This window comes from Pelmatolapia mariae, linkage group LG17 (assembly GCF_036321145.2).
Source record: "Pelmatolapia mariae isolate MD_Pm_ZW linkage group LG17, Pm_UMD_F_2, whole genome shotgun sequence".
Classification (NCBI taxonomy): Eukaryota; Metazoa; Chordata; class Actinopteri; order Cichliformes; family Cichlidae; genus Pelmatolapia; species Pelmatolapia mariae.
Genome location: NC_086242.1, coordinates 21,777,366 through 21,804,492, shown reverse-complemented (window position 1 = coordinate 21,804,492; position 27,127 = coordinate 21,777,366). Strand labels below are relative to the sequence as shown.

The following is a 27,127-nucleotide window of genomic DNA, read 5'->3' as shown; positions in this document are numbered from 1 at the left end:
AAGTTTAATGTTTTCTTTTTTTTATGTTTCAGTAAATTGTGTTCAAATATAGACGGCTAAACTCACCTGTGCCAGAGACGCCATATTGCTCCTCACCTGCCCCCGCCCACCCTGTAGTTTTAATTAAAGCAGATTAAAAGAAGACTTTTGTTGAGTGGATTAAACTGAACATTTTTTGAACCAAAAATGAAGAAATGGACCTCAAATGTCTGAAATATTTAAATAAATTTTAAAATTGTAACCACATAGTTAAACTTTTCTTAACTAAGTTAAATTATCATGCAGTTAAGTAAAATATAATTCTAAAATTATGTAATTTTGTTTATTTTTATTTTATTAGGCAATTTACATCAAAGTATTACCTCTTCTAACTATACAATAATAATAATAATTATATCTTTTAATTTTGTAATGAGGGCCACACAAGAGCCACACAAGAGAACGAAGATGATAAGAATGAAGCTAGCAGATGACGTAAAAACGAAGCACACAATTATTTTGTTATACATTTTAATCATTTTTATATTAAAATCATATTTCCATCAAGAACCAGTTTGACTGAGCAGTGGGTTTGCTTCAGGTCGGCTTTGAGACAGAATTTACTTTTTAATTTTATTGAAACAGAAGAAACATAAAAAAAGTGACCGAAGCCTGCAGTCACAACACTCCCAACATGGCACAGAGGACTGTTATAAAGCATGTTTAATATAAAACAGTACAAAAGTGAAAAAAAAAAGAAAGACATTTGGCAAGAATAATGTTTAAATCTGGGGAAAAAAAACCTGCAGAAGGATGCTGAGTTTGTGTCCTGAGGGTGGGTACAAGGACTCGGAGCTGCTCTGTGTGGAGTTTAAATCGATTTACAGTCTTTGTTGTGTCACAGACTGTATATAAATATATAAATATAAACGGTGTACTGATACAGTATGTGCTGAGGCTGATGGTTCAGGTTTAAATCCTGGGGTTTTAGATAGAACTCTGGGTCCCAACCTTCTAATATTTATATTAAAAAGCAACATAATTTGGTTGCTTTAGGGATACAAACAGGAAGTGTAATGTTTGGGCTAAAGTCTGAGCCATGTTATGCTGTATTTCTTGAAATTTGGGCCATCAAAAATGTGCCAAATTAGCTTTTAACACTTCCTGTTTGCAGTGCTGTCATGGCTGTGAGCACAAGTATCTCGGGTTTACTCTGATCCAGAAGAAAATCTAAAATGTGGATTATTTTAAGGCAAGTTCTGCATTTATAAGGAGTATCATTTTTTCTTTCATTTGCAAGAGGATTTCTTCATCTTTGCTTACTGTGTGTTATGAGTCGGAGAAGGACAGCTTTATGGAAGCAGTGCTGCAAATATAATTGCCAACTGTGTCACTGAGCAGCCAAATCAGCATCACTAACCTCCTGTTGGTTTTCAAAGAGGACAACTGGCATAAGTCTTTATGTCTTTATGTAAAATAAACCTCATCATAACCGACACAGTAAGAGAATTTGAAGTTGACAGATTTGCTGCGCATTGGCTCCACCAGGTGGTGCTTTTGAATTGTTTGCTCTTCAGGTTATACTTCATACTTCCTCCACCTAACTCTTCATCTAATCTCTTAATCTAATATTAAAACAAATAAATAGATTAAATAATACACGATAAATAAAAGAAATAAAGAGGCCAGTGAAATAAGCATAAAACTCATAGAATTGAATTTGAATTGTTTTACATATATTATAAATCATCTTGTGACACCTTAATTTTGCCTCTGCTTTGGTAACAATGAATGGAATAAGCAGAAAAAAATGAAAACAGCCTGACCATCTGAGTAATGCGCAGCGTCACTGGAAACACTTCAGCTCACACCATCATCATTTCCACACTGCCATGTCCTGAACACTGCCCCCTTTCTAAAAACAGCATTTAGTCCCTGCAAGTGCTAATTTTAAAGTGCCCCTGCACCTCCTCGTATATAAAATTACAGTCACATAAAAAATAAAAATCACATCTTACCAGAGAGGTTGAATCCTCCTGCTTTGTTCTGCTGTGTAAATGTTAAATGTTAAAAAAACCCAGAAAGCTGCCATTTGAATAAATCTACATTTAAAAGCTGTTTATTCCTGTCGAAGTGCAGGAAATATTTTTTGCTACTCTGTCTTCTTTTTAAAATCTTAATAAAAACACCCATTTCTCTTTAATCCCATCTCACTGACCAATTACCCTTCATAAGAATTTTTTTTACCATTTTCTCCATTATTATTAAGGCTATAAAAAGATACTTTAAAGTATTTACAGATATTTATTACTCGTTTAAAACATCCTTGAGGTGTGAAAACTGTGTAAATCTGTGCAAGTGTTTGCTTTGATATGAACAACAACATATGAACTGAAAGCTCAGTTGCCTTACTCAAAGTAAGGCAAACTTTCGGTTGCCTTACTTTGAGTAAGGCAACCGAAAGTATAAAACTGAAGAAACTATTGTGCCTTGTTAGCTGCATTTTAGAGTCTTCCAAGATGAAACATAAACTGTTCCAAAAGGTCTAGTTATTTTTTTATATTAAATGTGAAATTATTGTGTTTTTAATGACCAAGCTAAGTCAGCTATCTGAGGGGCGCATTCACTTCTGGCTAGACAGTTAGCTATTAGCTTTTAGAGTTGTAACAGTGGTGCAAACAGAGGTGTTACTAATGGCATGGTGGTTAAAGTGCCAGTTAGCCATGAAATTGTTATTTTTGGATTTTTCATATATTAAATTTCCATATATCTAAAAGCTGAAGTCAATCTGATATGCCTTGAATAGTACTTCAAGATATCTACAAAAGCATTGAAAAGGAAAACACAAATAACAGTCAGCACTTTGAAACATAGCTTAGCACCCATATTCAAGTTTTGTGTGACATTTTTGATATGTGGTGTTTTTAGGGTTGAGTGAATAAGGCCTGTGTAAAGAGGTTTATGCTGCTGCACCAAAAACCTCCTTGCAATTGCTTTGGTCTTCCATAGCTTGCGTGAAAGATGCCAATTTGTCTGCAAACAATTGCCAACTACTCTGTGAGCAAACTGTTAACAATGTGACACACACTTGGTAGTTGCTGAATGTTTGCAGACCATTTGGTGTCCTCCATGAAAAATACAGGTGACCATGTCAAATACAAATCAAAGCAATATCAAGGAGAGTTTTTTTTGTACAGGCCTCTTTTTGGAACCAATGTGACTGCCAGCAACATGCAGAAACCGCTTGCCAGCCAATCATGCAATACACATTTTCCCTTTGCGTACAATAGCAGACAAGTTATGTGCGTATAATGCACGTGAATAGCTAATTGATGATTTATGCCATTGTACACTTTGTAAGGAAAAGCTATGTATAATAAGGGGCCTTGAGGCACCACCCATTAGTGATCTTAACAAAGCAGCCATTTGGGTTGTTGGGGTCTTTGGTTAAAATTTGTGCTAGCATATAACATAAAGGCTCATATAAGTTTTTAACTTCTAAGCTGGTCCTCATTCTACTGCTACATGTGAAAATGTCTTTTGCAAATTATTCCTGTTATCCATATCAGAAGTATGTAACTTCTATGCTTATGAACCTGGGTGCTCCACTTTTGTTCTGACCATCACAGTATTCTCCACTAAATTTCATCTCATGGTTTCATGGTCTCAGATTTGTTTGTGGCAACAAAGCTTGCAGGAATTGTTAAACTCCTGCTCCATGTGTCTCCTCAGAAGGCTGCAGTTGACATTGTGTCACAGTTTTGCTGTACGTGTTTGGTTTGATGTCGATAGGAACTGAACCTGCAAATGCTGGCTGGCAATTTCACTTCAGTCGATCAGGGATCGCAGCACTGCCGCCATGCTGAGCCCTATAGCTAGGCTGCACCACGTGGGCCTGTTCATAGCTCCGCCCGCCTTCTGTTGTAAAGTGTAGTTACAGGTAGGGGTGGGATCAGTTTGGGTAGTGCTACCCACAGTCCGTCTAGTCGTTCGGGCTATGCGTCGTAACAGGAAGTCGTGTTTAAGGGCAGAGTATTGATCCGGACCATACGGGACACTGAGAGTCTTTGTCAAAACCTCGTGACCAGGATATGTTACCTACAATAAAAGATATGAGAGAGCAGGACATACATTATGCATGCTTCCTTGGCAATATCATTAGAAACACAGTATACATTTTCATTGCTATGCAGCTGATACCCAGCTTTATTTATGCATTTAACCAGGCGATATAAATCAACTAGTTAAACTACAGGCATGTCTTAAAATACATTAAGACCTGGAAAATCTCCAATTACCTGATTCTATTTTCAGACAAAACTAAGGTTACTGTACTGTACCTTAAAAATCTTAGAAATATGGTATCTAACCATATGCTTTCTCTGGATAACATTTCCTTGACCTTCAGTAACACTGTGAGGTTGTCATTTTTGACCAAGATATCTCCACATTAAACAAATATGTAGGACTTCCTTCATTTATTTGCATAATATCTTCAAAAATGGAACCATCCTGTCTAAAGTGACGCTGAAAAACTATTTCATATTATTTCTAAGCTGGATTATTGTAATTCATTATTATCAGGTTGCTGTCATCACTTAGTGAGATCCAGTGAGTGAGTTAGTGAACATTTGTGAAGCAGCTAAAAAGCCAAAGACACTGCAAACTCACAGGTTAACATGTCAGTCACATGGTATGCCCAACCTTAAGTACACCCTGCTTTATTGTGTTTTTAATTTTAACTCTAACATGACCATAACTCACAAAACAAACATCATGTGGCAGTGAATGTTTATTTGGGTTGAAGAATAAGCTGCACTGGGCTGTAAAGTCTTACTGTGAATGTGTAGCTCCCAGGTAGCAGCAGACGGTAGTATTCCCCATGTTGATTGGTTCTGAATGGACATATATTCCTGCGACCTCTGACCTCCACCACTGCGTTCTCCACTGGCTCGCCTGAACCATCAAACACTTGACCTTTGACACCTGAACACCACATACCGGGTTATTATCAAGTACTGATACTGCTTCAATAGAGACAGGTGGCCTCAAAGACAGAGACATACTGACCCAGGTGGACTTGCTGGATGTAGGCCAGCAGAGCCTTTTTGTTGTCGTTCCACAAAGCAGGAAGCTCTCTGGCTGGAGGATACTTGCAGCAGGACAGTTCCAGAGTGATCTCCAAACACTGCCCCCACACATAGTTGTAATCCTGCATCCCACCTGATGCACACAATCAAACACATTCAGGTTCACACTGATGCTGAGACTAAGCTGCAGCAGCACAGATGGTCAGATGCTACTCTTACAAATATTTCACTGACCATTTTAAACATCAGTTAATACGTTTGGTCCATGAACTGTCAGAAGATTAAGGAAATTCAAAATCCCTTTAAACGTGATTCTAAAGGGCATTTGATCTTTATGTCTTAATTTTGAGTAACCTCAGATAAGGTGTCTATTGCAGTAGTCCTGACTGAATAACCAGGTTTCTGGACTGTAAAACAGGATCCCTGTCAGTTTCTAATGAATGCCCACAACAAGAGTCAAATCTCCATTGTGACCATCAAATGAACCCCTCGAGCCGTGCACAGTTCCCACATACGTGATAAGGTTGCTGCGATCAGGTTTCTGCAGGACGACACCAGAGTGGGCTGCGCGGGCGCTGAGCACTCAGCAGCTCCTCATCGAGTTTCTGTCGTCAGAAACTGTCTCCAAATATGAGGAGATTATTTTAAAATGAAGATTATGTTTGAAAAATCGCAGGAAGTTCTTTTTTAGTTGTGAGAGATGCATTCTGGGTTGTTCCTAGTCTTAAAGCTGCTTAGCTAGGGGATTTTTGTTTATTTTATGGTGACTTGGCGTATTTGTTTGGCCTTGTTTAACCTGCAGTAGTTTCCAAAGGTTCCGGTAACGAGTTTCAAATTCATGACAATTAAAGAAAAAAAAAAGTTTCTCTACTGCTGAAATTAAGCATGAAGTTTGTCACAGATTAAGAGCTCAAAAACAGTCTACCAAAAGTTTAATGTGAGGCAATATATGAGTTTATCCAAGATTTAAGAGGATTTATTTTAGAAGTGATTCTTTATGTGTCACTCAGAGATGTTAATGCCAGGGACTCTCTTCTCCTTTGAGGTATTAGAAAATTTTAGGGAAGCTAAAGTGATGAGTGTAAGAGTATTTCCTGTCCTGTAGTTTTGCTGGGATGCTTGTCCTCCACTTTCACAATAAACCTCACATTCCCACTATCTTGGAATATTTTTACAGTGTAAGCTGTAAAAATATTCCAAGATAGGATTTAAAGTTGAAATTCACCCAACTTTCCAAGCAACACAAGCAATGAATGTCTTGCTTTATTAAAATAGGAAAAAAGCTGCTTTGCTCAGGTTTTCAGTTTGATCAAACAACTGCAATAGAAAATTAAAGAAATTGGCTATTATTTATTTTCAAGATAATAACTCAAAGAGTGAAGATGGAGAACCTGTAAAAGCTTTGTACAGTCATGACTCTTTGCACTGTGAAAAAACAAGTGCACTCTGTGATTCAGCAGCTTGTAGAGCTGTTTTGTGGCAAAAGTTTGAAGTAATGGTTCTCTGTATGACTTTATCAGACTCTGTCATTACTATAGATAAATTTTGGTCCACACTTCTTTACAGCGTTGCTTAGGTTCATTCATTTGCAGCCTTCATGTGTGCATAGGTCTTTGAAGGCCCCACCACAGCACCTGAGTCAAGCTGAGGTCTGGACTTTGACTGGACCATTGCAGCACCTTGATTATTATCATTATTATAATTATTTTTTTGTCATTCTGTTGGAGATTTGCTGCTGGTCTTGGGATAATTATCCCGTTGATCCAATTTGGGGAAAAGTTGATGGTCGACTCAGTGACTGCAAGGTGCCCAAACCATCATTCTTCCACCACTGTGCTGACAGCTGGTATGAGGTGTTTGGTTTGTGCATCATGGATAAACATTTCCACTTTGTAACAGTCTTGTGTCTTGTCTTGTGTTTTGTTCAGATGATACTTTACAAACTTTAACCTTTATCATGCTAACTGAGGCCTGTAGGATCTGAGATGGCGTGCGTGGGTTTTGCACGGTCTTAACTTCTTCACTTCTGAGAGGAATTAAAGAGTAAATACAAAAATATGGGGTAAATCTGATCAGACGTCCACTTCTGGGGAGATTGTGGTACTGAATTAACACAAACCTGAATTTTCCAGACCTGCAACCTGCAAAAACTTCAGCTTTTACTGTGGTGCTTATTTCGCAGATGATCAGGTAATAAAGTCGATTTGATTATCAGCACCTGGCTGTTACTAACAGTAATAATTCCTATTGGCGCAGTGAGGATGCACTTAATTTTTCACAGGACTGCACTTCAATATAAATAAATCATGGAGCAAAGCTAGTAGTGGTTATTGTAGTGGTTTTTCTACAATGCTAATCAGAAGCTAATCTTCTGTATGTTCTCTATAGTATCACAAATCCCTATGTGATCATTTTGCTATCCTTCTCTAAACACTTCAGTAGTAAATGAACTATTTGACAGAACCAGATGAACGTTTCCCGTTTCCAGTCTCTCTGTAAGCTAAGCTTAGCCAAACTCGCTGACCTTCCAGACGATACCACTGGAATCCGTTGGTGATGCCCTCCAGGAACGGCCTGCTGTCCATACAGAAGTTACCTTGGTACATGGAGGCGTGATTGTGGGAGTACTCCTTAGCCAGGTGAACAAACACGTCATTATCAGGAGCGATGCTAGCCCCGCCCACCAGTTCGCTACCTGTTTAAATGATGAGAGCAAAAGCCCGTGACTGGTGGTGATTCTTTGAGCTTTAAAATTATTTTGTTTCCAGTAGCACTTCCTGTTGCCTTTTCCTGAAGTTTTCCCCAAGTTTTTCTGTGTGTGAGTTTGCAGGCTGGTAAAGTTAAGGCAGTAACTCTGACTAAATGACTGTTTTTAATCAAATAGTTCTACTGAGCAGTTATAAATCTGATTATCTCGATTAACACACTTCCTTTTCTGCATTTTGAAGTCAAAACAACAAATTCAAACAATACAAATACAAAACAAACAGGCTTTAAGCCATAGCTTTATGTGTTCCCACATAAACATCTGAAGTACAGGACTTAAAGAGTTTTAGCCGTTCAAATAAGAGATTAAGAGAAGCTAGATTTATTCAAACTCAAAATCTCTTTTCTTTCTTTTTCAGAACAAGAGAATGAGCTTTTTATGAGCCGCACATTTTTTTTCTGCAGCTTATCCGAGTCCTGAAAGTATCCTAGTGCCTAAAATACCTCAACTGATTCCTCCAACAGCTTTTTAAAGCTCAGGTCTTTTATTAGATTTTTATTATTATTATTTCAGATAAAGGGAGAATGGCAAACAAATATTTTATTTCATGCTGAAAACTGGTGTTTAATATTCCTGTGAATATACCTTCTGGTCTGAGCCTCCCCTAATGATTGAGCGCTCCCTTTCTCTGCATTTGTAGTTTCATTCTTCCTGTCAGTACCCTGAGCCCGTGGCCATGAGGTAACAAACTGTTAAATTAATATCTTTTCTTATTATTACAGCTCTATCTTTGAAAATTATAAATATTCCACATCTAGCACATGCAGGAAAGCTACGCTCTTCTGTAGAGGTGCACTCATCACACATTCTCTGTACTTGTATATTTGTCTGGTGGGTCTGAGGGCCTATTTCCTGCTTTGCACTTTCCATTTCACATGCTGATATGAAGCAAATAAGAAGCTCCAAAAACATTCTACAAAGATCCACAAAAACGCGACTGTGGGACCGTTGTGGACGACCAGCTAAAGTCAGACTGCTGGATCTGCCGCTTACCGCCGTTGCTGTTGTCATAGGGGTAACTGGCCACCACAGCACCTCCATGAAGGTTTGCAGAGAGAACAAAACTCTCCGTCCTCAACCAGCCAATCACTGCTTGGACCTGAAACACATGATGGCATCCTGATGACAGATGAAACTTAAAAACGCTGTCTCGTTCCAAAGTGAAACCAACCTCAGCTTCCCTTCTCTCCTCAAAGAGCTGCTGACTTTGGAGACCAGCGAAAGCATCCGGGAAGTCCCTGTTCAGATCAATGCCATTGCCGTTGTACCTGACGGAGAAAAACGGTCACATCACGCATGAAAATGCTGTTTTCATTTCTGTATCAGGTCAGAGCACACAGCCTTCTTGGGTGGACTTCCCCCCTTGCCTGGGCAATTACAGTGAAATCAGGAGGGGTGTGACTTCACCTCTTAGACTTCTGTGCTAATCATAGTTTACCTCTTATATTTCTTGTCTATTTAAAAAACAAACTTTGAAAACTTTTTAAAACTTACAGTAAATTATAAGTCATTTAGTGTATATAGCTGCTGCTAAGGCTCCCTTGAGCAAGGTACACGTGTTAAAAATAGTTCCCATGATACTCTGAGTGTGCAGGATGAGAGTGTCTCTATTTAAAGAGCAGCTGCTGAGACACAAAATGATTTCTGTGCACAGACAGGCTGCCATCAGTTCACTGTTAATTACTGACGATAAGAGATCACAAACATCTTTTTCATTGCGATCAGGCTGTTCTTGTCACTGCCGTCTTCTGCTGCTGTTTTCAGATATTTACAGAAGGATCTGATTTTGTCAAGTTTATTTGAACACTACACAAAGGAAATCCAAACTCACAAACATCCTGTGTTCTACTGGGATTTGTTATATTTCAGATCAGAGCGAGGGCCGTCGAGGGGATCTCGATCGCATGACCCAATGACATCACGAGTCATGATTGACCTCACAGGACTCTAACGGAACCCAGAGCACTGACTTATTTAGAAGCACATTTCTCTCACATCACAATTTGTCATTGTGCTGTCCCTTATTTTCTGTCATATCAATGGTGGAAGTTCATATTAAACGGGGCGATTGTGGCTCAAGAGTTGGCAGTTCGTCTTGTAATCGGAAGGTTGCCGGTTCGAGCCCCGGCTCCCACAGTCTCGGTTGTTGTGTCCTTGGGCAAGACACTTCACCCGTTGCCTACTGGTGGCGCCATTGTCCGGCAGCCTTGCCTCTGCCAGTGCGCCCCAGGGCAGCTGTGGCTACAATGTAGCTTGCCATCACCAGTGTGTGAATGTGTATGTGAATGGGTGGATTACTGGATGTAGTGTAAAGCGCTTTGGGGTCCTTAGGGACTAAGTAAAGCGCTATACAAATACAGGCCATTTACCATTTACCATGATAAGTCAGGGTTTGTATAATACATTTTTTTTCTTTTGGCTCTGTATGATGTCGCATATATATACTGAGGTTTGTGACAATAACTAGTTACTCTCGCCCGTCTTTCTCAAACCTAACCGCTTGCGGCCCCTCTCTGAGCCTGTTTCTGCTTGAGGTTTCTTCCTGTTAAAAAAACGGTTTTCCTTCCGACTGTTGCCAAAGTAAGACAAATGTACAAATACATTATAGAGCCTCTAATTTGTCACTTAGCACTAATTAGCAGATATTAGCTGCTTTGTTTATATTGTTCATATTGCATCTGCACAGTTTAGTTTAGCTAGCATTAGTGATAGGTTAGCACTAAAACCCCAAATGGTCACTTCTCACAAAAACCAACATGGAAGCAACAAAAATGCCAAAGCTGAGCCTTCAAAATGCCAGAGTCTGAAACCATTCAGTGATGTCACTATGGTCGCGTTGATCGTTTATTTACTGACTATAGTTTCAGACCGTGGATGAGCGAAGTAGCTGCACTGAGGCTCAGTATGAGATAAATAAGGATTATTTTGATCTGTCAGTCATGTAAAGCCGCTGTAGTGAAGTCCAAGAGTAAAAATATGTACCTTTTATCATAAAAGGCCTGCTCTGAGTGTCTTATCTCCAAATAATGATCCAATTCTTCTTTGAAAACTCAAAAGTGAACTTCTTCCCTCATCTACCTGAACTCTAGAAGAAAAGTAATCCATCCAATGGGACGACCCGAATCTTCTGGCACCTTTCTGTAGGAATTAGTGCCAGCATATTAAAACAAGACTTCACCATCTCATTTGTCATCTCACTCACTTTCATGTGCTTAAGTGAAATGTTTCCTTATAAGGTTTGGAAAGCAGTAACCCCAAAGAGACCACACACACACACACGGACTAAACCTATATGGGAGACAAGTCCACATAATGAGACTGTTCCCACAAGCAGTTACTGCAGACATGAGTCTACTGTAAACAGAATATACGAAGACGACGAAACAATCATAATTAGATGCTTACAGGGTATAATTGTGTGTGCATATGTGTGATATAGATCTACAGTGTGTGTGTGTGTTTCTCTTGCTAATCAAAGTATTTTGGGTGCAGCAATGTAGCTTAGGCTTTACAAAACAAACAAGCTGTGACTGCAAGATTATGTCTGTGTGTCAACTTGGCATTTAATCTCTCTCACTCATACACACACACACACACGCACACACAAAATTATTCTTTGCAAACGTTAAAGTATGAGAAATATTTTCCAGCGTTCATGTTTTGTTATCAATGTGTTTATGCTAACAGTGGATCCCATGAAGAGGGCTGCTGATGGTGCGTAGCCTCACTAATCCGAGGAACTTTACACCCAGTCAGCTGTAACTAAGTGGTTTAAGTCAAGTACTGCCCTTAAGCACGTTCCTCACAAATTTGAGGAATGTAAACTTTTAATACTACTTCATAGTTATTAAATGCTGCATAAATTTGTAGCTTTGCCTCTAAAAATATGAAATAAGACAGCCTCTCATTAGTCACCATAGTCACGGGCTATTTCAGTTTGGAATCTGCCATTATTCATTTGGACTACAAACCTAATCAACTGGAGATGGTGCAGGAAAACAACAGGATGTCCTGAAAGACAGTGCACATCGTGGTGACAGGTGGTGTTCCTGCACTCAATGCTCTGCTGCTGATTGAGGAAGAAAACTGCAATTGCAGATCTGTTGATACCAGACTTGGAATGTCTCCATGTGTCTGTGGATGAGACAGCTCCTGGCTGTGGAAGTGCATATAAAAACAGACTGCCTTTCAAGATACGCTGTTACACCTTCCCAGAATCACAGTGACAGAAGATGCATTTACAGAGGCCAGCTCAGTCGCTGGGCAGCCTTTACTTTACAGGGGATAGTATTATATTTTCTACATATTCATTTTGTTTTGTGCAGTAAAAACAAGTGCAAGCTGTGCCTTTTAAAATCTGAAATCCATTTTAATATATCTGACATAATTTTGGGTGCAGTTATTTTTATTTATGTGGCACTAATTTTACTGTTTAGTAAAATTCTAAAATTTTTAATGTTAAACTTTATTTTTCTTCCTTCAGTGATATTTTTTTAATCTAAGCCCTTTTTACCGTGCTGTCAGTACTTTAATTACAGAAGAGGATCTGAATACTTCGTCCATCAATGTTTTTAGCCAGTTTTAATTCACTATCTCGATGTTGCATCCCACAGCAGGCAGCTGCTTTCAGTTGTCGAGGCTCTAAAAAGCCACCGTACGTGACCTGCTGAGCAGTCAATAGCAGGCAGGCTACATCAAAAACGAGCAGGTGAACAAAGCAGAGCATTTAGCAGCTACAGAAGCAGATATGTCCCTCAGGAGGGAGTCATGCATATTGCATGAGCATGCAGCAAATAAAGCTCTGAGTCCTCAACAATGGCTCATTTGTTCTCTTGTACAATTTCACTTCCTACTGCTTAACTTAAGAGGTTAGTTCATGCTTTTGAGTTCATCATTAGGGGTTTTTGCTAAAATACACACTGCACACAGAGAGCAACACTATCGACAGTGTTCAATCTCTCTTTTAGTTCTGTTTTTGGTCTCCACCTCTCAGTCAGGAAATGTCTCTTTGCTGTCTTAATGTTTTACCAGCTGCTGATGAGCATAGGGTGTGCTTAAAACAGAGGTAAAGCTGTTTGCGTTACCTGCCCTGGCTGTTGTAGCAGTCCTTGTCTGCTACGTCAAAGCCGTCTGGGTTCATTGTCGGCAGGATGTGGATGCGTGTGCTGTTCAGCAACCGCAAGGACCATGTTTCGTTGCTACGGTAACTGCGCACCAGCTCATCTATTAGCTGAAGGAGCAGCACTCGCCCAAGAACCTGAAAGCACACGAACACAAACACACAGAAAGAAATTTAGGTAAAAACAAATGTTGCGATGGAATTTATGGCTTGTCCTCACACATAAGTCATAAGTGAACAGCACAAAGTTTAGATTATGCATTATGCAAGATTCATATTCAGGAAAATGGGTGAATAGATGTTAGTGCAGGTATGGTCAACCAACTGTGAAGTAATCGCTTCCACTTCCGCCAATATAACATAATGTCTTTCCACCATAGTGAAAGACATTATGTTATTCACCTCCTACATGCAGCTGGGCCATCCCCATGGCTCATCGTAGAGCTAAAACACCCGTCAAGGTCAGTCCTCCTAAATACTCCACTGAGACTAACCTTTGACTAACCCACGAAAAACATGACTACATATGAAAAACAGTAGAAAAGATGATGTTTCCAGGGTTAATCTGAGTATCTGAATGGGTTAATGAATGGAATAGAATAGAATAATCCTTTAATTGTCCCACAAAGGGAAATTTGGTTGTATCAGCAGCAAAAACACACATATACAAACAGAACAGGACACAGAACAGAAACACAATTTTTACATATTTACATTATGGACAATAGTTACCAAAGCAGAGTACTGTACAGTTATTAAAAATAGAGTACAGATAAGTGGCAAACCCAGGTTGTAGTGTGCAAACAGAGCAGGATACTGAAAGATGTTTAAATAGTTAAGAATATTTACAATAATTAGAAAAGTGCAGATTGTGTATTGTACCTGTGCATTAAAAAGTAGACATGTAACTTCCAATAAGTTAGTGTATAGATAAACTGAGAAAAGTAATGTGCAAGTTATAACAGTAGAAGTTGTTACAGCACTGATGTAAACATCTATGTTTGTAGGGAGCAGTTTTGATTGTACAGCCTGACAGCTGCAGGGAGGAAGGACCTGCGGAAACACTCCTTCATGCATCTAGGATGCAGCAGTCTGTCACTGAAGGAGCTCTGCAGTTCAGCAACAATTACATGCGTGGGGTGGGAGACTGTGTCCATCAGAGAAGTTATTTTGGCCAGAGTCCTTCTGTCTCCCACCACCTGCACTGGATCCAGGTTACATCCCAGAACAGAGCTGGCCTTCCTGAAGATCCAACCTCTTCCTCTCAGCTGTCCATAAACTGCTGCTCCAACATACAACACTGTAAAAAATGACGGATGCCACCACAGAGTCATACAAGGTCTTTAAAAGCACCCCCTGCACTCCAAATGACCTCAGCCGCCTCAGCAGGTAGAGTCTGCTCTGACCCTTCCTGTAAAGAGCATCAGTGTTGTGGCTCCAGTCCAGTTTATTATGAACGCCAAGTTTACGCCAAGTTTACGGGTGTCCAGGGTCCATTTTGGCTGAATGGATGGTTTGCAAAGTGTGAAAACTGCAGTGAAGTCCATAAATATTCCAATTAGTTCAGCTTTCCTTTAGTGATATGTGTGGAAAGTTTAAGTATTTCCAGATGAGGACATTAAGTTTAGTTGCAAAATTGTAATTGTGCTTTCAGTATAGTGACAGCAGACTCAGTTAATGTGGATAACTGACATATTTACTAAAACTGAGCTTTTGAGCTTTTGACATCTCAGATTGTTTGCCATCGGTTTAGTAAGTGGATTGTCACTTAAATAAATTATTTCAAGATGAAATATTCTCTGACTTTAAGGAGATGGAGTACTGTGCGCACTGCATGTCTTTCACTCAGGCTACAGCTTTTAAATTCTTGGCTATGGCTCAGATATTACCAGGTAGAGTTCTGCTCTAGTTGAATTTTTGATATTTCCACCATATTAAGTAACAATGTGCTTTTGATGTTTTTCATGGTTAAATAAAGGCTACATCGACTCAACACGCCATCTTTTGGTATAAACTGGTATCACATGAAAGTACAGGCAGACACAGTCATTATTTTCAGTTGTTAGCTCTTCAATAATTATATAAGTTTCTTTAACATGAAGAAATGTTTATTTTCATTGTTTAACAGCTTTAGTTATTTTTTTTTTTAAATTAGAGTGGTTTATTTTTCATAAACTTTACAGTGCATTGCTTTCACTTTATTGGGCTAACAGTGAGTTTAACATTTAATTTCACTCCACCATTCTTTGTTTTCTGTGTGTTGACCCTGCATGTTCCTGCATGAAGAAAACAGCGGGGGAGGAAGTGATGTCGTGAGTCAGCAAGGAATTGAAATGCAATCCAGGGACGAGTCACGATGAGGCATTTTTGCCTGATACAGGCAGCTTATTGGACGATGAAGACAGCATAGGGAGGAGGAAGAAAAACATCTTTGTGAATGAATGAGAGCCTTGGGAGTGGGAATGACAGAAGGGTGGGAAAGGTGTGTATCCAAAACCACATCACTCACACACACACACACACACACACAAACACACACATACACACACACACGTCAGGACTAGCGCTGCCTCCAGCCATCATATTGCTTTCCTCCGTCAAACTCCCTCCATCTTTTGTCTCTGTTGCCATCACATGAAAACACACATTTTTATTTTTATTTTTGCATCTTTAAACTGTGATTAATCTTTTTACTTTATATCAGCCGAATATCACTGACGCGCTCTGTTAGGTTAGGCAACTGTTCGTTCATCAGGGTCGGCGTGGAGCCAGTTTTCAGTGCGGGAAATTTCATCCACCAACACTTTTTTCATGGTTGAAGAAATTCGATAAAGTAAGCTACTGTTAGCTCTGGCTTTACTGTGTTTTGTACAATCAACATGTTCCTTATCAGTCTCTACAGCAACACTACCTCGGGGATAATTGGCCTTGGACGAGCTGCTCTTTGCTGCTCTTCTTTCTGTGCTAAATGGCGCTAAAAAGTCAGAAAGCAGAAACCATCACATAGCAGCTGCTGATTCAAGCACTCAGGAGGCCCAGGTCAGTCTCCACAGAGAGGAGGGGACGCCCTGCAGCTGTGAGCGGCCACGTCTCGAACAGCAACTGTTGGTGCTATATAAATAAAACTGAACTGAACTGAACAACCAAATGGAAGAGTTATAAAAAAATCCCCTATGAAGATGATGTGATAGAGGACAAAACAGGTTTTTTTTCAGCAGGGTATTAACTTGTCTGTAAATAAGGGCATTTTAACATCGAAGTTTATTCATCCAGTCACCCCCAAGCAGTCGCGGCAGATGGCCACCCTCCCCTAGCCTGGTTCTGCTGGAGGAGTTTTTCCTTCTCACCATCGCCAAAGCGCTTGCGTTGATTGTTGGGGTTTTGTCTTTTTTCTTTGTATTATTGTACGATCTTTTCCTGACAATATAAAGTGCCCTGAAGCAATTGTTGTTGTGTTGTTGTTGTTCAGTGCTATATAAATAAAATTGAATTTAACACTGGAACTGACTCTCTGCTAGACCCTCAAATAGTCATTAGAGGAACAGATTTCGGCTTCCCTTCATCCCTCTCTGTGGGCACAGGTGATATCAGCAGTTGACAGCGGATCTACTCCAGATTGTGTTTCTTAGGCTTCACTTGAGCAGTGTTGCATGTTTCACAGTTCCCTTCACATTCTGTCTTAAGTAGGCTGTGTTTAAATGGACGCCCCTTGAAGTTTTATTCTCTCCCTATGACATCATCCAGATCCATGAGTAGAAAAAACATCTGAAATGAAGCAGTGTGAGGCTTGAGCTTTTGGCTTACACACACTGACCTCATTATTTGAAACTCTGCCCCCCCATATCTCTGCAGTTTAGAAAATGGGAAATAAGGGCAGTGATTTACTGAACTGGGTAAATGTAAAGGAAAATATCCCAAGTAAGTATATGCTTAAAAAAGTCAAAGGTAGGTCCAATCTAATTACTGATATCTTCAAATCTAGCAGCCATTACTGGATGAAACCAAAATATATGGTGGTGTTTGCCACCCATACAGTCCATGTGTCACTGAACAATTCCTCCAACAAGTTTAGATAACAAGATTAAAGCCGTCCAGCCATGTTTATGTGACCTAATGTTGAGTGAAGCTGAGGTGAACCTCAGTGTTTGTCTACAACTTGCAGCTGAGCTTCCCTGGAAGACAAGGGGAACATGAACACCGGAGGCAAATTCATCAGGATTCATCCTTCAGGGAACAGAAATGTCCAAAATCACACAGACATCGATCCAAGAGTAGAAATCACATTTGAGGAGAGAAACGTGAACTCTCAGTGACACTGTAGGAAAATACTTTCACTTTAAAATCAGGATCTATCCACTGGGGAACATGAACATCTGTGCAAAAGCTGTTGAGTCATTTACGATACGACAGATGTTGTCATTAAAAGAGTCAAAAAATAGAATTAGAACAAACAGGCTTCCAAGTGAATCCAAAGAAAGGTCAGTGCAGCACACTCAGAGTATGAGGTTAATGTGTGAAAGGAGGAAGTGCCTCCTGTTTAAATTTTTATTATTGTCCTTCAGGCGAAGTTTAAAGCCGCTGAAAGTTCTCTGTTTGATTTAGTGTTACTAAACATTTCTAACACGCAAGACTGCATTCCTGCTGCTGACATCATTCTGCCATGCCATGATGGCTGTTTGTATTTTGCACATCTGAGCACTGATGACAGAAACATCCTCCGACCTCTTGCTCGCTCACTCAGAGTTTCTGTCATGCGGTGGATATACAATGGATGTTCTTTGCTTCCTGCACTGCAAACTTTACTAAACAACTGTTTCCAACTTAAAGCGCAGCTTAAAATAAATAGGACGTGAAAAAGAAAGTACACCCTCTTTCACTTTAAGCCCTAGGTTAATAAAAACAGTCATCTGGTCCTTAAGTCTGTCATTCTACACCTCAAAGATCAGACAGTGCAACACTCAGAGATACTGCAACAAACTCCAAGAGCTCCACCTCAGACTATAAGGCCTCAGTTAGCATGCTAAATGTTAAAGTTCATGACAACACAAGTTAGAAACAAACTGAGCAAGTATGTTTTGTTTGGAAGGGTTGCAGAAGAAAGCCTCTTCTCTCTAAAACAAACATGAAAGCACGGCTTTGGTGTGGAAAAACACATCAGGACAAACTGCAACACTTCTAAGTGGAAATCTTTGTCCATGATGCAAAGCACCCGAGGAAGCAAAACACCTCATACCAGTTCTCAGCACGGTAGTGTGGGGATGATTTGGGCACCTTACAGTCATTGAGTGGACCGTAAACTCGTATAGCAAAGTATTCTAGAGTCAGCGTGAGACCCACAGCAGTCATTATTGCTAAAAGCGTCTCAACAAGGTGCAGGGTGTAGTTTGTTTCTCACACACTGATTCTGCATTGTAATTTAGTTTTGTTAAATAAATGATGACACAATGTAAAATGTTGGGTTGTTGCTAATCTGAGGTTATTTTTAAATAACTTCATATTTACACTTTTAATATAATTTTCTCCTCCTATGCTTTTCCTTTTAGCTCTATAACGTGGTTTTTTGTTGTTGTTGTTTTTGTACACATTTTGCATCAAATACACTAAATATGTAATAATAAATATGTTTCAATTTCAGAATGCTTCAACCTGCCCCTGTGCTATGTGATACAGAAATTAGCTGGAAGTCAGTGTGGGGAAAATAAAGATGCGATAAAATGAAGATACAATAAAATTTGTCTGCCTGCCTGATCAAGCAAGTCAGAGTTTCTCAATGTTAATCAGTAGAAGCTGTGGCAGAAAGCATGTGAGCCTCACAGGAAATAAACTCTAGTCAGAAACTCCTGAGTACTCACAGACAGTGTACGCTACATGACACCTTTTCAGCGTTCCCATTCGCCACCCTGCTGTTTCCATGTATGTATGGGGAGACTTGGAGAAAGGGCCGTGTTCCTCTGAGCCGATACACTCCACTGGTTCTGTTTGTGCGTGTGTGTCCAGGCGTAACGTGTCTATTTAAGGACACTTCCATTGACTTTCACACACATTTGCAGTGTGATCAGCTGTCCACTGTCACCATGGCAACCTGACACTAGTCAAAGGTTTTAGTCTGGTTTTTAAGGACATTCATGCAGACTCAATTTGTCTCATCTCAATGGAATTATCAGACTATTAAATGATGGTTGTGATTATATTGTGTTATTAGAAGAACCTTTGTGTTAACAGTTTGAATGTCTTCTGTTTTTTCCAGTCAGAACAAGTTTTGTTCTGACTGGAATAAACAGAGCATGTCTATTTGTTGATTAGTGGTGCCACAGATTTCATCACACTGATGACCTAACTCTGGCTGAATGTGCTGTAACACCACAGATCAAGCAAATCAGTTTCCTCTAAGAACAAAAGTTTGAAACCTTTGCACAAAATCTGAGAATTGTCAGGTTAAAAATGCAGATAAGGTGTTTTAGTTTGTAAAAATGTCTCTCAAAGGTCAAACACTCAAATACTGCATACTGTCAATAAGAATAAAAGCTAACTGAGTTACCTGTGTACTCTTGCGAAGAAGCAAATACAATAAAAAGTCAACTGTAATTTTTTTTATCTGCAGAACTGCACAGATTAAAGGTCTCAGTGCCCTGCTGAGCTTTTCATCTGTACACTTCTACATGGGCGCAGCGTCAACTCTTCTCAGTTTTTAAGTGGTAGAATCTGGTATTAGGTACTGTTTTAGTACTACTGGGGTTCCAAGTGAGCTGAGTCGGGCCAAAGATGTGATGTCAACAGAATGCACACCACTGATTAGCCAAAGAGTGACATCACTGGATGATCATGAAAGTGACTCCTTCACATCATGGCACAATTTTCATTTTGAACCATTCCTTGATCGTGACTAGATGTCAAAAAAGACTACCAGGTCAATGTCAAAGTGTTTGCTGGGTTTAATAAGAAACTTTTAAAGAAATATATAATATTATATTAAAGTTTCCATAAACCACTTCTGTCTGTGCTCAAAGAGCTGTGCGACCAAAAATCCTGCATAATGCTGTTTTCCTGTTTAGGTTGTTGCTAGACTGAATCACCTGAGGGATGCTGTGCTGTGATTAGCTTACATGCTGTTTGCTGCACTTCACTCTCTCCTGATCCGAGTTTGGTGTAATCAATCCACCTGTGCATACAGTTGTAATTATGAGTGTTGCTTTGTGATGTGGTTAAAAGGAGGTTGTTCATTCTTGTTTTGTGGTCAGAAGAAGTGAAGCATCATATAGGGTTGTTTTTCTCTAAACATCCACCAGGTCATTGAGACGCCGACTAAGGGTGGAGTTGGGTTTTGGCCACATGCTAAATGAGCAAATCTTCAAAAACTTGAAAATGCCATCTTTCAGATCATGTGTGTTACATGGTGTGACAGACAGAAGCCACGCCTCCAATACATTTCTGTTATAAAACAGATGAGTGAGGCATTCAAAGTCAACTAACTGTCAAATCCTTATGTTCTCTATACTATGAGCTTCATTCAGATGTACAATAGCCATTCATATACATATAATAAGAGACACTTTTTTCCATTACAGGTATTCCCAGTTACTAACTGACCTGCCTAAGTATACAAAGAACCTGAGATTAGTGTTTCTTTGCTGTGCCAGCTGATCGATTGTTTCTTTCCGTTGTTAAGTTTTTTTCATGACAGTTATTTATGTTGAATTCATATTTATATTATATGTCTTCATATTTGTTTTATTGCCCTGTAACGCTGTAATGTTGATTCGGCACACTGTCCATTTCTATCTGAGAATTATGCAGGTCATCACACACAAAGGAATCCACGGGCTCTGGACTCTGAATGGCTTTTGTCGATCTCTTTTGTCCTCCTTTAGTCCTGCTTCCTGTTAAAAGGGAGTGGCACTCTTCTGTGTGTGTGTGTGTGTGTGTGTGTGTGTGTATTGTCTTACCTCATTTCCATGCATGTTACCCACATATTTGAACTCTGGGATGCCAACTGTGTGCTGGTGAGGACTGACACCCAAAGCCAACACCCACAGCTGCTGACCTGAGAGACACGCAGAGCAAACAGAGTCTTCAGGAGAAAGCTAAGAGTTACAGTTTGTGCTGCTCACATCTACTTAATTGAACATGATGTGCACTGGGAGATAAAAATATGTAATTAGGTAATGGTTCATTGTCACCTGGGTTAGTTAAGAATGCTAAGAAACGCACACCAGCATGCACAAAAATATTTGCTACAGCAAAGCTTTTCACACTTAAGAGTGACAACATGTGCAATAAAAGCAAGTACACACAAAATATGACAGAAACCAACAATAAAAACAACAAAACAAATAAAACTCTGAATGTCCACCCGGTCTCCAGAGACCTGCTTCTCTAAATTCGCTGTGAGCGTTCACAGCTGACAGACTGACTGAGGAGAAAAATGAATTACAATATTCAATATGGTCAACATTCAGTACTAAGAAAGTAAGCAGCAATTCAAAACATGTGAACGTGAAAGTGATCTCTCTCTTCACATCCAGTGACTCTGTTCTGTCCACATAAGTATTCCATGATGCCTTTCTGCCTGCATCCTGTGAATTACTGCTATCTGTTGTCTTTGGAGGTCAGTTTGATGATAAGCCGCCAGAATCCATCCTTGCAGGGCTCTCCCTGTGTCCTGTTAACAAATTCTGGAGCCTTCAGATTAGTATGCACTACTGTGTAAAAGTCCACTCCTTATTTCTTTATATTATTAATGGTACAGTTATGTATTAAAAATTACAAGGTCCACAGTCCAGTTAAGTAAACAGTAGAAAGTTAATTATCACTCAACCAGATCTGTTTCACTGACTTTCAGTCCAGTTTTTTATATTTTAACAATTTTTATATCAGGCTGTAAGCGTGATTATTTCTGCTGTAAAGTTGGACATTTTAAGAGTTTATGGGAACTAGAGAAACTACAGCTGTGCAGTTCCCCTGTTCACTTCCATTTTATTTCTGGAAACATCTGGAATACCATTTTACTTTAAGGTCAGTTTCAGATACGTTGAAGGGAGGAGGAACACTAAATGTTCAGCTTGTCCATCACCACATGTCCATGCCAAACAGCACTTTGCTTTATCACACATTTGACCTTATATGGAGACAAAATTTACAAAATGAGAGTTGTGATTTGTTAAAAAACGTGAAACTGAGGCTCATAATGGGATATGAGGAAGTGGGAATCGGGCTCATTTTCTCATGTTTCAAAATATATATATGTTTTTTTCTTGTTTTGAAACCAGAGGAGTTGCCCCCTGCTGGTTAGAAAGAATCATATCAATGCATCTTTCACGTGTTTACATGAAACTTTTTTCATGTTTGCAGTAAACTAAAGGTCAATAAATAATCTTTATCTGTTGTATTAGAAGAAACTAAAATAAGTTAATATTTTTAATTAAAGGCTTCAATTTCCTCTTTGCTCTTTCAGTGTCTTTGAACTCTGTGCTTTGGTTTGGCAGCCTGCAGTTTTGAGGTTTAAATTTTGCCTCTGTCAGTTAGTCAGTTTCCTCACAGGCACACACACCCACCCACACACACGTCTGTAACTGTACTGCCAGTACTACTGGTTACTCAATGAATGAAACTACAAGTCTCAACAAGCCAGGAACACACACTCACGTAAATCACGGCAAAGTGTGACTCAGTCATCAGAGCAGCAGCCTGAGGGAAAAACTGACTCGTTGCACAAAGACAAGATGAGACTGAAAAATGCACAAACACCTTTGGGCTGGACGGAGGCCAGCTGGTGTCCCAGATTAGCTCAGATTAGCTCTGTGTGTGTGTCAGATTAAGCAGTCTGGGATTAAATTAGAAACTATATACTGTCCAGTCATACGATCCACCAACAGACAGAGTCAGGTCAGTCAATCATTGGTGGTGGGTATAGAGGCGGATGCCCGATGCTTCATCAATTATCCATCATTGCTATTGTGGCGTCTACCTGTAAGGGAATCGGTCTAAGAACAGGTTGTGTTTCAAAGCTTTATGATCACCTAAATCTACATCTGCTGTACTGTATTTCCTGCAGTCGCCTCAAACGGAATTCATTGTTACTCACTTTTTGTCAGACATTTAATGTTACATGGATGAAATTGTCATTTTCTTTTTCCAAACCAATAAGAATTGCACAAATCGTGGTCTGGGATAATTGTCCTGCTGAAAAATGAAGGTGCTGGCAATCAGATGCTCTCCAGATGGTATTGAAAGCTGGATCAAAATCTGGTGGTACTGCATTTGTAATTTCATTAATTTTGAAAAGATCAACATCACTGGTTGAAATGAAGCCTCAAACTGAGTCACACAGAGTGTCCATTGTTTTGTACAGATGGCTGTAGACTCTCACTGTTGGATCTCTCTCCTGACCTCCTCTGTACATACTCACATGTCCCTGCTGCAGATCACCTGAATAAAATTAGTAGGTCATTAGCAAGACTCTATAGAACTTGACTGCATGCTGAGGTGGCAACCCGTAACCCTACCTACTCAAATAAATGTAAGTAAATGTAAGTGTTTGGAAATTTGTACTTCTAAAAGTACAGTTATTGCAACATGTTAATTCACTCACGAGCTGCTGTAACACAAATCAAATGGCTAAACTGCCACCTCAGCATGCAGTCAAGATCTATAGTCTTGCTAATGACCTACTAATTTTATTCAGGGGTGTTGTAGCAGGGACACATGTTAAAGTTTAAGGACACCGGCCCTCGAGGACTGGAGTTTGACCCGTGTGCTTTAGAGCAAGTCTGGCTTTTTAGCAGCAAGTCCAAGACTTGCACAGCACAATATATGATACCCACACAAGAGAAAATTGTTAAGAGGGTGTTGTGTTGCAGGATTATGAAAGGTTGTCTTCTAATATTTGGAAAGTAGGAAGTCCCATTATGACCTAATGTCTCATCTCAGAATGTAAGAAAAACTGAATTTGCTTCAGAAGTGAAAGTTTAGTAGATGAAGATTTAAAGTAGTCAGGTTTCAAATGTTCAAATGCAGATGACTGTGATTAGACAGTGGCACAGCTTCACACAGACTGATTTTGCTCATACTTTTAGAAATATAAAGCCAGCCAGCGATATTCATTTATGAGGCATTTTTCACAGACAGGAGGATAAGCAGCAATGAATAATAAACAGGACAAATATATACAAAACAAAAGAAAAGGCTACGGAGCCCTGCAAGGGACATTGGAGGAAAAAAAATTAAGATGAACTTTTGCAAGATCCCGCAAAACTTTTGCGAGATCCAGAGTTAATTTGGCGAAATCCTGCAAAAGGTTTTGCGAGATCTCGCAAAAGTAACTCGGGAGCTATGTCCCAATCCCGAGGCCGCATCTGCTTGATTTATCAAGACATCACATATTTGCAAAAGTGCTCCAAAGTTTTTGGAGATGTCTGTTACCCACCAGCTTGATAGCTAGCCGGGGGTTCAAGGTTTACTAAAGCCGGCGAGAACAGTGGACTTCCAGCACACCATTTTCAAAACCCCTGCAACCTTTCGCTACTCAGATTATGATATATAAGTCACTTAGGGAACTTAAAAATGTTATTGTTTGGCTTTTTTCAGTTTTTTTTTGTTCCTCAGTAAAACAGTTTGGCTGAGATTAAACTTATAGTTTTCACACAGCTAAATAAACGTCAAACAGAAAACTGATTAAACAGAAGTGTGAGATGGTAGAGAATTTACTCCAGTGTCCTGTTATATTTTAGATAGCAAGGAGCAGATAACTGACACAGCTGGTGACACAAATCTGAAGGCTAGACCGTCCCATTTCACAGCCTCGCACTTCCAGCCTTGTCGGTCTTCGGAGGAACTGGCCTTCGCGGTCTACGTGGGCCGTGTCCTTCGAAGGATGCGGCCGGGATCTCGCTGTAACTCAGGCAGTGACCTTAGCACGTCGGAGCAGCACATGATATCACTTTTGTGAGATCCCGCAAAAGTTTTGCAGGATCTTGCAAAACTTCATCTTCATTTTTTTTCTCCAATTGTCCCTTGTGGGGCTCCGTAAAAGGCACACAGTAGAGGACAGGTGCAAAGTGTTCGGAAGTAGTGAAAAAGGACTCCATGTGTGGTTGTGCAAGTCATTAATGCAAGACATTAATGTATGCAGTTTTGTATATCAAATGTAATGAAATATAGAGAAAGAAGCATTTCTTGATCTTGACAAACTGAATCATGAAGAGAACAAAAAAGTGTGCAGCAGATTACTGCAGCAGAAATAAAACATCCCAGTCTGTCAGTCGAGCTGAGAAAGCTGAAAGGGTTCACTTTTTAACCAGATTCAGTTCATTTTCATTTCTGCAGCACCGGCTTATAGCAGCAGCTGCCTCAGCCTCAAACCTCAACACTGTTTACACATTTGGCAAAATTACCTTTTTAGATTCTTTCACTGAGCTGTTGCTGGGTGGTTATTCCTTAAATAAAGCTCCTCGTCTCAAAAAGCCCCAAGACATTGGCGCAGGAACAATAACCTCCTTTATTCTTTTTTCATCGTATCTGATAATGGCTATCAAAACAAAATGACGTTAATAAAAATATGCTAAACACATGCTGTGGGGGAAGTCTTCACGAGGAACACATCCGCCCAGGAAATCTTGTTATTGTGATCATCACAAGTTGTCATTTCACACCTTTTGTCATTTCAACTCCCAACTAAGTCTCAGAATTACAGGTGGGACAGGAAGCGGCAGGAGCAGGGTTACCTTTTGAAGACTGGCCGATGCTGTACAGGTGTGTGATGTCGGGATTTGAGGTGCTGACCTGCTTGAGGTACTGCTCAATCTCATGGTTGTTGTGATACCGAAACTCCAACGTCCAGGCGGGTGTGAAGAGGAAGAAGGGAGGGAGGAGGAAGAGGAGGAGTGATAACATCACTGCAGTAAGACCTGTGGAGGGAAACAAAAATATTTTTAAAGTAAATGAAATAATTTAAACATCTTCACTGACATTCTACTCATTTTTAAAAGTTTTTATAACTCTACATAAACAGATAATCAATGATGTTCATGCACAGAGTCCTTCTTGAAACAAGTCTCACCACATTTAAATGTCTCTGGGCAATTATTTGGGTAGTTAAGTTTAAGCTTTCTGTAAATTAACTGTAATTTCAGTGGTTGCCTCCACATAAAAATGCATGTATATAATCATAATACGGTTTGATTAAAAACTGCATTAAAAATTAGCTGACTTTGTCAAAAAATTAGCTTTTGAAATTTTTTCCTCCTGGATGTTGTACTTCCAGAAGAAAAAACAGCTTTGCTGCTGCATAATCCTCCTGTTCCTCGAGAGCCATACCTCCCACTTATAAAGTCTTTGCTTGAAAATAAAGGACTCCAACACCCTGAATTTTAAGGGATTTTGTTAGCATCACATCACTGTTCAGTATTAATTCTCAATCTCAAGAGAAAGAAGCAGGTAAGTCTTCATGTACACAACTAGTTAAACCAGTCATATAAAACACTGGTAATGTTTTATCTCAGTAGATCATTAATCCAGTGAGGAGACGCTTTGTAGGATTACATTAGATTACTCTGTATATTTCTTGTTGACTAAGTTGTGCCATTTAAAGATTTTTGGTAGAATTAAAAAGGAATTTTTGAGTTTAAATGCAACAAAACACTGAAACCTACCAAATAAAACACTTAATAAGACAATATCAGGGAGCAAATAACCCGTGAATTATTATTATTATTGTTATTATTATTATTGTTGTTATTGTTAATAATAATAATACATATTATCAGATGATTAGCGAGACACAGTGAAGTTAAACTGCAATTTATACATTTTATAAATTTCCTTATTAATCTAATAAACATAAGAGAAACAAATATTAAAAAAAATATTTTTGTGAAAACATTAGCAACAAAACAAGTAAGAAATAAACAATTTAAAATATTAATATATTTAAAAATACATTCTAGTCAAATTCTGAAGGTACTGTTAGTTGTGAAAACCACCCCCGTGAAAGTGCTGTTTAAAAGAGAAGTAACACAGAGCGTGAACGCGTTTGAGGTCAAGTCTGGGACTGTCAGGTGAGCAGAGACGGTCACGGGTCTTACCTGTCCCCGCGGCTCCGAGCAACACCGGCAGAAAGACGAACAGAGAGCTGCTGTCTGTCGCTCCTCTCAATGAGTGTTACTCATTCACCACCGG

At 39.5% G+C, this 27,127-nt stretch overlaps 1 protein-coding gene across 4 annotated transcripts; it reads right to left on the bottom strand.

The window, feature by feature from the left end:
• Positions 1-543: 543 nt before the first annotated feature.
• cpm (carboxypeptidase M) lies at positions 544-27,127 on the bottom strand. 4 transcript variants are annotated; one of them, XM_063460603.1, is made up of 10 exons: positions 27,034-27,127; positions 25,675-25,857; positions 20,899-20,996; positions 12,921-13,093; positions 9,008-9,104; positions 8,830-8,935; positions 7,594-7,764; positions 5,050-5,202; positions 4,817-4,965; positions 544-4,077 (listed from the first exon to the last, which is right to left on the bottom strand). In XM_063460603.1, the coding sequence occupies exons 2-10, from the start codon at positions 25,841-25,843 to the stop codon at positions 3,808-3,810; spliced, it is 1,386 nt and encodes a 461-aa protein (XP_063316673.1). In that variant the 5' UTR covers positions 25,844-25,857; positions 27,034-27,127; the 3' UTR covers positions 544-3,807. The 4 variants fall into 4 exon arrangements, with proteins under 4 accessions (XP_063316673.1, XP_063316674.1, XP_063316675.1 ...); XM_063460604.1 differs by having other exon boundaries at positions 4,817-4,935; XM_063460605.1 differs by having other exon boundaries at positions 7,666-7,764.